Below are 14,335 nucleotides of genomic sequence, written 5' to 3'. Positions count from 1 at the left end.
AACTCTGTAAATGTTTATGAAAATTAATAAAATATAATTATTAAAAAAACATTCTGACTCACTGATCTCAGATTTTTCAGCCTTCAGAGTTGTCAAAGAGTGTATTTCCAATATAAGCGAGTCACCTTATGGTATTTTGTTATGGCAGTTCCAGGAAACTAATACCCTCTTGAATTAAATTGTACTTAGAATACAAGTAAAGAGAATTACAGACATGGACCTAAGTTTCACTACAGTGGTTTTAATAGTAAGAATTAGAAAATGACTGTAAGAATTATATGACGTACCTGCGTAAAAAATCCTCGACACATCTATCAGTTTGTTACACTGTGATGGCTTGTGTGTAGCTACAATGCTGGAAGCAGGCCACTGAAGATTCAAATATTAACAACATCATTCCTCGTGAATAGTTTTAGTAGAGCTTTCAAATTAAGATTAGTAAAAAAGTCTGGAAATCTTCTGAAAATTAGGCAATGAAAAACTTATGAATCACAACAGAATATAGTTTGATAGACTGTTGGAATGATTCCTGAAGTTGGAAGCCACTCAAAAAACACAGTGGCTGCAACAATAGACTCAAACATCCTAATGGCTATTGTGAGGGTGTGAAATGGAGTCAATGCTTTATTGTTTGATACATAAGATGTTTAGTTAGAGCTCACTGGATGACAACTAACACCAATGTAAAAAATAATACAGAGACGGGTTGACAAACCATTTCTTAAAGTGCCAGATCAGTTATGTTTGTGGGCTATAAAGTCTGTTAAATAAAGTGAAATCTGTGAGATTCAGAAGTTAACAGGACTGCTTTTTTCCCCCAGGGTTTTTGAGTTTTTTGCCTTATAGAGTCGTACCTCCTCTCAATTGATAGTTTTAATAGAAAACGACTTTAATTGTTCTTCTCCAATAGGTTTTCTGCTGACAAGTTCCAACTTTTACAAGTTTTATTGTGTAATTCTGTTGTCACAGTGAAAAAGCCACCACAAACAGTATGTAAACAAATGAACATGGCCGTGGTCTAAAAAATTTCCAGAAGTTTGATAACCACTGATAGGTATGTTGTTGTGTGTCATTGACTTAGAACAGACCCATAGCTGACTCTCCAGTGGGTTTTCAGTTAATTGCATGGGAGGATTCTGCTCATCCTTCTCCTGTGGAGCAGATGGTGGATTCAAACCATATTCCTTATGGATTGCAGCATCACTTCTTACCACCAGGCCATCAGAACTCCCTATAACCATTGATATAGAGCAATTAAAAATCTAGTTTTTAAAGCATTATGAAAACTTAAAAACTTTTTTTCCCCTTGATGACTGATGTCCTTTTATTTATAACAATGTGAGATGCACATTAAAGTTATCACAAAGCCTGCTGTGAAAGTAGTGGATGTTCTCCAGCTCAGTTATATAAAGTTTAGCAAAAAGTAACGTGCAGGATTAGCTTGTGGTTAATTAACAGAATAATTTTATCCTCTCTGAACACACATTGCTATTCCCATCCCACCCCCTATGCACAGGGCAGCAACACCACGGGTTCCTCCAGTTCTCTCCATGGTGTGGAGCAGGGTCACCAGGATCTGACAGCCAGATGCTCCCAGGGGATGGCCCAAGGCTATGGCCCTGCCTTGGATGTTGATCTTGTCTGGGCTTAATCCCAGTTCTTTAGCTATTGCAACAGAGAGGACTGCACAGGCTTCGTTTATTTCAAATAATCAATATCCTGTAGTGACCAACCTGCTTTTGCAACAGCTTGCTTTATTGCTGGAATTGGTCCTGTTCCCATAATGGAAGGATCCACGCCTGCTTGTGACCAGGACACAATCTGTGCTAAAGGGTTCAGCCCACAATGAAGAGCTTCTGACTTCTTCATCATGACCACAGCAGCAGCAGCACCATCATTCATGCCTGAAGCATTAGCTGCAGTGACTGTTCCCATCCCATTGGAAAGAAAGTGAGGCTTCAGCTTGGACATGTCTTCTAAGTTGCTCCCATGTCGAGGAAACTCATCAGTCTTAACTTCAGTAACACCTTTTTGAGAAGGTACCGACACGGGTACAATCTCCTTGTCAAAATGGCCAGCTTTCTGAGCATGCTCTGTCCTGTTCTGGGACATGACCGCGACTTTATCTTGTTCCTCCCGACTGACTTTCCATTTTTTGGCTATGTTTTCAGCTGTAACGCCCATGTGATAGTTGTGAAATGCATCTGTGAGCCCATCACAGAGTATGCTATTGAGGAGTCTCGCCCATCCTTATTCCTGCTCTCAAGTGGACCATGTGAGGAGACTTCCTCATGTTTTCCATGCCTCCTGCAACCACAATGTTGGACTCTCCTGTCCCCACTGATTGGGCCGCCAGGCACACGGCTTTCAGGCCTGACCCACAGATCATCTGGCAGCTCCATGCTGGAACACTGTAGGGGATTCCAGCCATTACACTGGCCTGTTGTATCGGATTCTGCCCACAACCTGCTGTTAAAATATGTCCAAATATGACCTCTGACACATCAGCTGGAGCCACACTGGCCCTCTTCAGGACTTCTACGATGACAGCTCCGGCTAGATTATGGACAGGAACAGAAGATAAGGAACCATTGAAGGAGCCGATGGCGGTCCGCGCAGCGGAGAGATTGACCACGGGGTCTGCATCTGCGTTCATCCTGCCGTTGCACTTGCAGCTGCTTCCACTTCTCCTTCTCCAACTTAAAACTATTTTAAAAAGCCAAACTATTAGAAGTGCTTTAGAAGCAAAGGGCTAAGGAATGCAAAATTTTAGGATATGTAATTATTGAAAAAGGATTAGTAAAGAGTGCCAATGTGATAATTTTCTCTGATGATGGAATTATGAGTAATTACCCTTTTTAGTCTTAAAATTTTCCAGAAAAGGCATGTATTATTTTAAAATTTAGGAAGATCAATTAATTTTAAAAAGAGGATGAGGTGAATACTAATAATGCAGCCAGGTTTTTTGGTTCTTTTTTTTACAAAAGTCAAATGATACCTGATTGTCCCTGACGCATTTTCAGGAAAACTAAGTTTCAAGGTAACACCTATGAATAGTACTTAGCAATCATTCAGGTCACTGTTATCTACAGCTACAACTGCATTTATAGCTTGGCCAAATAATATTTAAAATGATGATATACCGTATTATCAGTGAAGATGAAATTATGGTTAGTATATTCTTTTAGACAATGAAGCTGATTGTACAGTACACTTTTAACAAATAATGAAAAGGTAGCTTTAGCTAACTGTAGAAGTAATTTCACCCATGATAGCTCTTTGATGATGCTATGGTTGCTGTACAGATGTATTTAATACTTCACAATGATCTGAGTGAAATAACTCTTAATTTGAAAATTTTCAATTAAAATTCAGTATGGCCATGACTGTTGAAAATCTACCTGACTATATTCACTTTGTCTGCATGCATCTCCAGATGTGTTTCAATCAAAAAAGAAAAGAAAAATGCTTCTCTTATTCTTAGAAAGGGGTAAATTAGTGTTTTTGTTCTAGAGAATAAACAAGTCTTAATGATAAATTCGGAGTTCTGATTGCTTAGTGGGCAGAAAATTGTGCTGACAACTCAGAAACAGGCAGTTTGAATCCCCCAGCTGCTCTGAGGGAGAAGATGACTAATCTCTTGTGTGATTTACAGCCTCTGAAAACCCTATGGAGAGTTAGCTGTGAATTGGTTTTGACTCCATGACAAGGACTCTTGACTTTTCAATGTTAATCTAGTAAAAATGAAACACATGTCATCCTTTTTTAGTGCTTACATGTAGAATTCCTTTTTCTCTTGAACTGAGTACAAGTAACTGGTTTTAGAGTTAACAATTGTAATGGAACATTAACAGCCAGAACATCAGTAGTGAAGTTAAACAATGACATAAGTAACAGAGGCTACAAAAAAAAATTGTAAACAATGTTAAGATGTCTCTATCTCACTAGCTTTCATATCCATAATCAATATGGGCTAAGCATTCTAAAGTAGAGAAGGCAGACCAAAGTCCGCAGACCAATCTAGCCAACGACCTCTTTTTTTAAATAATGAATTTTTTTTATCATAAAAAAAATTTATATTCAATCACTTATTGTTTGTGCTTGCTTCCACACTCTAAAGCAAAGTTAAGTAACTGTTTAGGGCACGTGGTTCAAATCCACCAGCTCATCTGTTTGAAATGATCGGCAATCTCCACCTGTATAACTTAAAGCTGGAGGGTTGGCTAATTGTTGGTTCTAACTCCTTGGCACACAAAAACAACAACACATCGCTCACAGTAGTTACTACTTAAAATTTAAAAGCACTGCTATAAAATATTTGAATTGTATACCCAAATTATTTGATCCTGACTGCTGATAAGAGATTGTGTGAGAATATAAACCAATTACACAACCAAGCACAATTAATTAGTTCAAGTACCTTTTCTTTTTCTATTGCCAAATTTTCTCAAGGAGAGACTTACAACCTGGTACCAGCTCCTTTGGTCATAATGGATAGGTAACAAACAGTTCACTGATCAGCTACTTTGAATAACACCACTCTGAAAGGCTCTAAGAAGACTGGAGAAGCAAGTGCCAAGAACTCAAAAAGATTATGGTGTCTTTTACACAGAAAGAATTTTCACACAGTAAGATATTCGAATGACAAACAGACACATGAAGAAATGCTCAAAATCACTGGCAGTAAAAGAGATGCAAATCAAAATCACAATAAGATACCATCTCACTCCAATAGCAGTGGCAAAGTTTAACAGGACAGCAAGTAATAAATGTTGGAGAGGATATGGTGAGATAGGATCTCGTACACATTGTTGGTGGGACTGTAAAGTGACACAGCCACTATAGAAGGCAGTTTGACATTTCCTCAAAAAGCTAAACATAGAAATTCCATATGACCCTGCTGTTCCACTGCTTGGAACATACACTGAGAAAATGAGAACTGAGGCACAAAAGGAGACTTGTACACCAATGTTCATAGCAGCGTTATTCACCATCACAAGAACATAGACACAGACTAGATGTCCAACCAAAAATCGAGGGTGAGAAATTATGGTACATTCGTACAATGGAATACTATGCAGCAGGCAGGAACAATGATTTTGTAAATTACATCTAACTTGGGAGGGACTGGAGAGCATTATGTTAAGTGAATGAATTCAGTCCTATAAGGACAAATACTGTATAAAACCATAATGTAGAATATGTACGAGGATCCAAAGGTGGGGGAGCAGAGGGCTTAGGATGGACAGGGGGGTGGTTAATCGTAGGGTCACACATTTTGATGGGTGGAAGGGGTGAAGGAAATAAGGAAGATCCAGTGTGAAAAATAATGTGTTTGAACTTTGTAAATAAACCAGAAAAAAAGTAAAACATTTTAAAAAATTACAATTTTTTTTTTATAAAAAGATTATGGTGTCTTTTAGAAACTACATGACAAAGTTTTCTAAGGTTTTACAGCATAAGGTGATACGTTTGACAACAAATTGAATGAGATTCAGAGGGTTGTCCTTATATAGAGAACTTTGTTTCCTGTTTTTGCAAGGTTTAGAATTACTCCAAAAATTACTCCTTCTATAGATTTGTGTTTCAACAAGATGTTAGCTAATGGGTCCCTCTAACTATATCTTTTCTTGGGACTAAGAAACAGGAAAACATTTGCCCCCTACTACCCAAGAGGGAGTTCTGGTGGTCTAGTGATGACAAAGCTGCACTGCAATCCCAAAGGCATAAGGTTCGAATCCATCAGCTTCTCCGCAAGAGAAGGATGGGCAATTTCCTCCCATGTGAACTTAAACTTCCTCTGAAAACCCAGAGACTCTGCTATGGGTTCTGACTCAATGGTAAACAGCAATAACAACAACCACAACCACCACCGCCCAAGAAAGAAATATTAAGGTATAAATATTTGAAGACATTCAATTTGAAGAAACTGATTCAATAATATATGTTGCCTATTTAGCCTTTTTAAGTTGCTTATCAGATAGAAAACTGTAAATTATATTTTGCTTGAAGTAAAAGAATTTATAAGGCAAATCTATTTGCTATAAATATCAGTATTTCGCTGAATTTTAAGTCATAATTGGAAATAAACCATATATCAGTTAAAGACCATAGAATAAAACCCCACCATTGTCTTTAACATTTCTTAGAATAAGTATACAGTTTCTAAAGGCGCCAAAGGTAATTTGACTCAAGTAATTATGTGAAACACAAATTACTGAGACATATTTTTATTGCAAATATTTACTCAAAATCTACTCTATTTACAGCAGAATTTTGAAAGCTGTCTAAAACATTTAACATTCAATGAAACAAATTAAAGAATTCAAAGCGTATTTTAAGAAAAATGCAGAACTTTAAATAAAAGCTTATTAGTACTTCAAAGCAAACTATTTTATTCACCTTATTCATTTCTATATCTATTATGCTAGAAGATAAAAAAACCCAGAATTTAGCCATCTTATAGATAAATTACTCTAAACTCGCAAAATCAAATTTACATCACTGCTTTAGGTCCCACTTGAAATTCCTATTTACAATTAAAAGTCACTTAAACATGGCTGAATTTATATCAGGACATGTTTTCAGTTTACTGCTTTACAGTTTTTACCTTATACCACACTTTGGTTTGGCTTCCAGATCATATTTATGGGTGTACTTACAATGAAGAGCATTAAAACCAGGTTAAAAGCATAATGTATATAGTAGTTTCAACAATGGATTTATGAGTATGTTTAGGAATTTCTGCACAACTTACACTGATCAAAAAAACACAAATAGAAATTTTTATTTTTATAATTCACTTTCACTGAAAGTTTAAATAAGGTAAGCTTAGAGCCTGGCAGGCTAACAATTATATAGAGGTACAGAGATTAAAATATTCTGTTTACATGCTTTAGACAAGTCTGGAATGTTATTATTAAATCCAAATTAAGTTTATGGATCACCCAAATTCTCATTAAATAAAAACTGCACTCTAAGCATGCTCCATGTACCAGTATTATGCTCAATATAAAGCCTTTGTTAACAATGCCAATCCAATATTACTATTGATAAATTATTCCCAAAAGGTCTCTTTCTGAATCTCCTTTAAATTAACCAAAAAGGGTATATAACTGATGAAGAATTTTACTTCAGACATATAGAAGTTTCTAAAGCTTTCTGAATTTACTCTTATAATTCAATTAATTCAATGTTTTCTTGAAATTGCTAAAGTAAGACTTTTCACTTTTAAGTTTAACCTTCATAAAAGCTTATTAATTAAAAGACAAAACTAAACTTAGACATACTAATTGTGCTATAATGGGTGAACTGATAGACTTAATAACCTAGGCTCAACATACAGTTAAAATATATAAATGAACTCCCTCAAATTTTTTTTATTTCTGAACTCTACACTCACCACTGAGCTCACCTGCTAGCACTGTTCCAGAGCATTCTTACCACAGCGAAACAAAAACTTAGAACAAATTAATTTTAGCTCCTTTCTTTTTTTGTCTGCCAGGCCTACTGTTGTCTTTCTTGTATTAGGACTATTTCCTCTAGGAACATCATCTGTTTGATCAGACTCTACACTTCATCAGTGTTGGCTGAGGATTCACCACTACCTTTTTGAAAGATTTCTGTGGCTTCATACTCAAGTACCTCTGATGGAGTCAAAGGTTCCAAATGAACACTGCCTTGCTCACTAACATCAGAACTGGCCGATTCAGGTTCATCTCTTTTTCTCAAAAACTGATCAATGCTAACATCACCTGATGTCAACCGCAAATCCTTAATATTCTTAGAAGAAACTTTTGCTTCACTAGAGTTGTCATCTTTGATCTGATCACATGGTATTACGGTTTCAGAACTTTGGCACATCTTCAACTCTGTTTCCTGACAAACAAGTTCTAACTGTTCTTCCTTATCTACCTTTTCTTCACCAATATTTTCATCACAACTGAAGATTTTCTTTGAGTCAGTTTCTTCAGCTTCTTCGTCTGCAAGACAGGTATCATTTTCCTTAGGTGAAACTTTTATACTTTCTTCACTTTTTGTTACTGGTGAGTCTTCAAATGAATTTGCATCACATCCATTTTTTTCTTCCTCAGTTGAAGTAATATCTTGTTTACTGGAAAAAAAATAAAATTACTTATTACTATTCCATCTTAATACAACAAAAGGTAGACTTGCTTGGTAGTCAAGGATTTGCCTACAAAAAACAAACATATGTACCTAAGGTCTACACCTTTCTCATGACAGCACTATAACTTGAGGTAAAAAATGCCAAAGACTCATCTCGTAAAAGTCAACCTTTTTCCTGGAGACTATTAACCAGTTTCAGTCCTGATGATGTTTTTCATTATATATCTTGATTGTTTAAAACATATGAGTGTTCTTATAATTTTTAAGAGAACTTTCTATATGTAATATATTTGGAAAGAATTTCTTTTTCATATTTTTTATTTATATATTACTTTCACACTTAGAATGTCATTTATTATGCAAACCATAAAGCATTCCCACAAACATTCCCTGATCATTAACAGCCTAACAATAAAACCCAAGAGTCAAATCATGCATGCCTTAAATATATGTGAACATACAGCTAGATAAGCATTTGCAGTACAGTGCACAGACACATGGCTGACGGTAAAAACGCATTAATAAAAATACCAATGTATTTATGTATGTGTATGTGTGTTCTGTGTGAATATATGTTGACAGACACCATGGTTGTTATGTGCCATCTAGGTGGAACCAACTCACAGTTGACCCTCTGGCAGGTTTCAGAGGCTGCAAATCACATGGGAGGACAATACCCATCCTTCTCCTGCAGAGCAGCTGGTGGATTCAAACCATGTGCTTTTAGGTCAGTGGTGCAACTCCTTACCACTATAGTGGCCACCAAGTGAATTCAAACCGACCCTAGCTCTTGAATCATAAAACACTGGACACAAATTTAAGAGGATCTCCAGTCTCTTAGCTAGATTCAGCATTCTAATATTGTTAAAAGGAAATGAAATAATTACATACTTTATATTTGATAAATTTGTAATTTCATTTTTGCTAATGAATTGCCCAGATACTCTAGCAACATTATCAAATAGTCATATGTTAGGAAGTCTTTATATTTATAAGATCACTTTCTTTATTCTGTTTTATTGACCTGTCTTTAGATTATTCTTGACTCAGTACCACACAATCTGAATAATTATAGATTAACAATGCACTTTTTGCTTAATAGAGCAAATCACCACATTCTTCTCTTCTCTACAAATCTGTTTTTTAAAAAATGTAAAAGATATTTGAACCACCAAGATGCTTACTAAGAAGTTTAAAATAATGACTACAGAAATAACTTAAATACTCAGCAAAAAAAAGATTAAATATATATTAATAAATTGAAAAATAGGAAGTTTAACTTTCCATTTCCAAATCAAACCTCATTTAGGATCTTGAACAGCCAAAATATCTGTAATTTGGAAAATCGTCTGTCATTCAAGTTATTACTACACTGTTTATTTCAATAAATTTTTGCTTTTCATTGATGTCATCATTAATTCAGGTGCATTCATTTTCTTTATTGTTGTTGTGCTCTGTGGAGTTGGAACCAACTCATAGCTGATCTTCTAGCAGGTTTTCAGGGAATATTAATCACATGGCAGAAATTGTAAAAAAAAAAAAATTTTTTTGCTTTTCTTCATTTAGATCCTGCACATTTTCTCTCATTTTTGTTACTATTGTGAATTGCTTTGCCCAACATATTTTATAACTGTACGTTACTGGTTTTTAAACAAAGTTATTTGAATTAATACTTTAAAAAATGAGTAACTGTAAAAAAAATAAAAAAAGAAAAAATGAGTAACTGTGTTAACTCATTTTTCTTGAATCTTATAATAAATTATGTCATAAGTCAAAAATTGAAATTTTTTCTTCATTTCAAATTTATCATTTTTATCTCTGTTAAGATATTTTTTATTGGATTAGTTACACTTTCAAAAAAAAAGTTGAATAATATAGAGGAACTTGATTGCTTTTTAAATTCCTTGGTGGAATTTTCATGTTTTCCCCTCCAAACAAAAAATGCTCCGTAGACTACCTTAATGGTAATGTCTGAGAAAATGCATAAATCCTAAATCCAGAACTTCCTTTTTTAGTGCAATAGATTAATTCTATAAAGATGAGGAAAAAAGAAATTACTTAAAAGACAAGATTATCTGGAATAAAAGTAGTGTTTCTCTTTTGTTAAAGTGAGTTATGAAATATCTGTGTTCCTCAATGTTCTGTTACAACTTTTTAAAAAATCAATCCTTGAGTTGGAAAATATTCAAGTTGAGAGACCATGTCAGAATTAGTTCTGTTATTATGAGGAGAAAAAAAAATTAAATACGTTACAATTACCCATTTGGCCTATAGTTATCCTTCAAGCCTAAAATAAAACTTCAGGCCTAAAAAATCCCCTTTAGACTTAAATGCAGCCAAATATTACACAGGTGTATATGGTGAACATGAACCTTAAAGCCATGGAGGCATTCACTCCTTAGAAAGATCAACCATGTAAGATCAGAAATTAACATCTGCCCAGGGATAGAACTTTCAGTGTAGGAAGAGGTAGGAAAGAATGAGTAATGGAAACAGGATTCACAGGGTAGAAGCAGGAATAATGTGATTATGTTATGGATATTGCAACTAATGTAAAAAAATGGAATGTACATAAATAGTTGAATGGAAAATCAGTTTGCTTTCTAAATTTACATGGAAATAACCAAAGAGACTGATCATTTGTAATAATTGTTTCATTGATACATCCTGTAAATAATTAATTTAATAGACAACTACAATTTAGTTACATTTTGCATACTAGCAAGTAAATTTTGAAAATTTAAAAACTAATGACATGTACTCTGGTACAACTACTCATTACTGCCAAGCCAGAATGGACTCATAGTTGACTCTTCTGTAGGTTTTCCGGAGGCTATAAACTGCACAAGAGAAGACTGCCCATCATTCACCTGAGGAGCAGCTGGCGGATTCAAACCATCTGCCTTTGGGATGGCAGTGCAACTCCTTTTAACTAGGTCACCAGAGTTCCCTTTATATACTCTAATGAATGAAAACTGAAAAACTAAAGCTCTAAAGTGTATTTTTGTTAATTTTAAGTTAAAATTTTACTTTCATGTAAAATAACTAAGTTCAAATTCTTTTTATAAACGTCAAGATATTCAGTTTTTCTTATATATTACCTTTCCAGTTCTGATATTTCTTTTTCTTCTTCAGCCATGCTGGGTCTTGAAATTTCCTGAAATTATTATTAACAATTTTCATTTATATTCACAAATAAGCATCAAGAAAACAGTTTTTATTATATTAACCCTTCTGGATAAAAGAGATTTTAATCACTTCCTATGCATCAGAGAGCTGGACAATGACTAGGGATGATAGAAGGAGAATTGATGCCTTTGAGCTGTGGTGCTGGAGAAGAGTATTGAATATACCGTGGACTGCTAGGAAGACAAACAGGTTTGTCCTGGAAAGGGTGAAGCCAAGCTGCTCCCTGGGGGCAAGGATTTTGAAGCTTTGTCTGACATACTTTGGACACGTTGTAAGGAGGGACCGATCCTTGGAGAGGGACGTCATGCTTGGGAGGGTAGAGGGACAGCCCAGGAGGGGAAGGCCCTCTATGAGGTGGATTTATTCAGTGACTGGGGTAATGGGGGTAGGTGTGTTGGAGATGGTGAGATTGGCACAGGATAGGGCAGAGTTTAGGGCTGTTGTACATAGGGTTGCTATGAGTCATAGGTGACTTGATGGCACCTAACAACAACAACAACAAACAATATACCAAAGAAAGGAAAAACCATTTCATAGACTTTAATATATAGTATAATATTATCTTTACTACTCAAGACATTCAGAGTTCTTTTTTAAAAATCTGTAAGGATTCTAGAATACCATAAAGTTTCCAAATGAGGTAAAAAAGCAGTTACTTACAAAGATGTGCAAGATGAGAGTAGTTACAATGTGGGTATCATAATTAGACATAAAATATGTTTAAAAATTAAATCTTTTGTTTTTCCAAATGTATGGGGGGGGAAGGTGTCATAAAATCCCAGTAAGTTGGACGACAACCTCTCAATTACAAATTATTGGCACATATGATGAGTAAGATGTTAAAACTCTATACTAGGTATTTTAGATAGAAAAAAAAGTCCTGACTTTAGGAAGAAATTAGATGGAGTAGTCCAATTACTGGTAGAATGAAGATTAAAATCTAGGCCTACTTACTACTGTTGATTGCCTCAGGCACATGAAAATTGATTGTGGCAAATGATATATTTATCTCCTCATCCTCCTAAAACTCTGCTAAAATAGGGACAAAGGAATAGAGCTTTTCATTTATAAAGAATAAAGACATCAAAGCTGACTAATATCCAAAAAGACTGCAACAAAGACAGAAAGATGCTGGAGTATAGTAATAGTCTTAGTAATGTGAATGAAGGGACACAAAATATCATCAGTAGAGAAATTAAGTGTCAATTTGCCCAAACAACCTCAGAAACCTGTGAACTCAGTAAAATATTCAATACACAATAATTTAAAAATGAAGCAAAGAAATGCTAGGAAATCCAAATAATTTTGTCTCCCCACTCACACATTACCTATTCTTTTTCCTATCACAGGGGTTAGAGATTAACCATTTGAATCAGAAAAGGTTTAGACTTGGAATATCAAGCACAGCAAAGTATACTAGTCAAGTATTGAGATAAAACAAAGATTTAGTAAAAGTTATATAATTAATAAAGCGATTCTCCTTGCTGGACTAACAGAATGCCAGAAATCAGAAGAATTACTCTTATTCCATCTCCTCCAGCTAGAATTTGGACAGTTACTCTTTCAGGGATATTATAAACTAAACAAAAAGATTTCTCATGATTCAGAAGAGATCCTCCATAAATAACCAGCATCTTTTTTCTCTACAAGAAAGCCTAAACAATTCTCATGAAGATTTTGTAAGTGTGTACAATGCATAATTCTAAGGAGCAATCTTCATTTTAAAGACCATGTTAGCGATTTTCAAATGGTGATTAAGAGATACTTGGAAAGTTCTCAGTCACTTTCAGGAAATATGCAAGGTCAAAACTAGTGGTGCAAAAATGCTGGTACCTCAGCACAGTTCAAAATTAGGAAGGGACTGGTCAGGGATGCATCCTGTCTCCATACCTTTTCAATCTGAAAAGGTTCCGTCTTAATCTTTTCAATCAGAACAGATAATTTGGGAGAATGAACTTTATGAGGAGGAGTGTCGCATCAGGACTGGAGAAAGGCTCATCAACAACCTGTGTTCTGCAGATGACAAACCCTTGCTTGCTGAAGCTGAGAAGGACCTGGAGTATTTGCTGCAGAAGGTTAAGGACTGTAGTCATCATTATGACTTGAAATTTAACATCGAGAAGACAAAGATTCTCACCACTGGGCCAACTGAAAGCATCATAATGGATGGAGAAGAGATTGAGGTTGTTAACAATTTCAGCTTGCTCAGCTCCACAGTCAACAGTCTTGGCACCAGCAAGTCAGGAAATCAAAAGATGAACTGGGGAAATGTGCTGTAAGAGACCTCTTCAAAGGGCCAAAGAGCAATGATGTTAGTCTAGAGATTAAGGTGTGCCACGGTCTAGGCCATGGTCTTCGCAGTTACTTGCTATGCATCAGAGAACTGGACAATGACCAAAGATAACAGAAGAAGAATTGATGCTTTTGAGTTGGAGTGCTGGAGAAGAGTATTGAACCATGGACCGCCAGAACAAATAAGTCTGTCTTAGAGAGTGTGAAACCAAGTTTCTCCCTGGAGGCAAGGATTCTGAAACTCTGTTTCACATACTTTAGCCACATGGCCATGAGGGACCAGTTTTTGGAGAAGGATATCACTTTTAAAAGGGTGGAGGGAAAGTGAAGGAGAAAACTCCGGAGAAGATGCAGTGACACGGTAACTAGGGCAATGGAATTAGGTGTGCTGGAATCAGTGAGACTAGCTCAAGGATAGGGCAGGGTTCAGAACTATTGTACACAGGTTTGCTATGCGTCATACTTGATGGCACATAACAGCATGAATGAAGGCAAGTAATACTGGTATTAATCATTTTATCACTGTATGTAAGCAGTAAAACTAACTTGATTAAATCCCAATCTCTTTGAGTCTGTCTTTTTATTTTGTGTAATGAAATAGGAAGTATGAATAAAGCACTTCTTTGGCATATGAGTGATGAAGTTCTGAAGATGACTTTACCCTTTTCCCATGGAATATAATTTTTATTTTAAAGAAAAAACACAGATATTTAAACTTAAGTATCTG

General features: G+C 35.4%; 1 protein-coding gene and 1 pseudogene across 1 annotated transcript in view; both read right to left on the bottom strand.

Annotated features, from left to right (window-relative positions):
• Positions 1–1,465: 1,465 nt before the first annotated feature.
• Positions 1,466–2,656, bottom strand: LOC102855671 (annotated as a pseudogene).
• A 4,761-nt stretch (positions 2,657–7,417) lies between these two features.
• The window catches only part of LOC102870185 (zinc finger protein 280D-like), a 124,209-nt gene continuing 117,291 nt past the window's right edge, over positions 7,418–14,335 (bottom strand). Inside the window, 3 exon segments of the mRNA XM_006894532.1 lie at positions 7,418–7,573; positions 7,576–8,113; positions 11,229–11,284. Coding sequence (XP_006894594.1) covers positions 7,418–7,573; positions 7,576–8,113; positions 11,229–11,284 — 750 coding nt within the window.

Source organism: Elephantulus edwardii, unplaced genomic scaffold, assembly GCF_000299155.1.
Source record: "Elephantulus edwardii isolate Elephantulus edwardi_28Jun2011 unplaced genomic scaffold, EleEdw1.0 scaffold00145, whole genome shotgun sequence".
NCBI classification, from domain to species: domain Eukaryota; kingdom Metazoa; phylum Chordata; class Mammalia; order Macroscelidea; family Macroscelididae; genus Elephantulus; species Elephantulus edwardii.
Note: the sequence above shows the minus strand (reverse complement) of the source record. Positions and strands in the feature narration are given on the sequence as shown.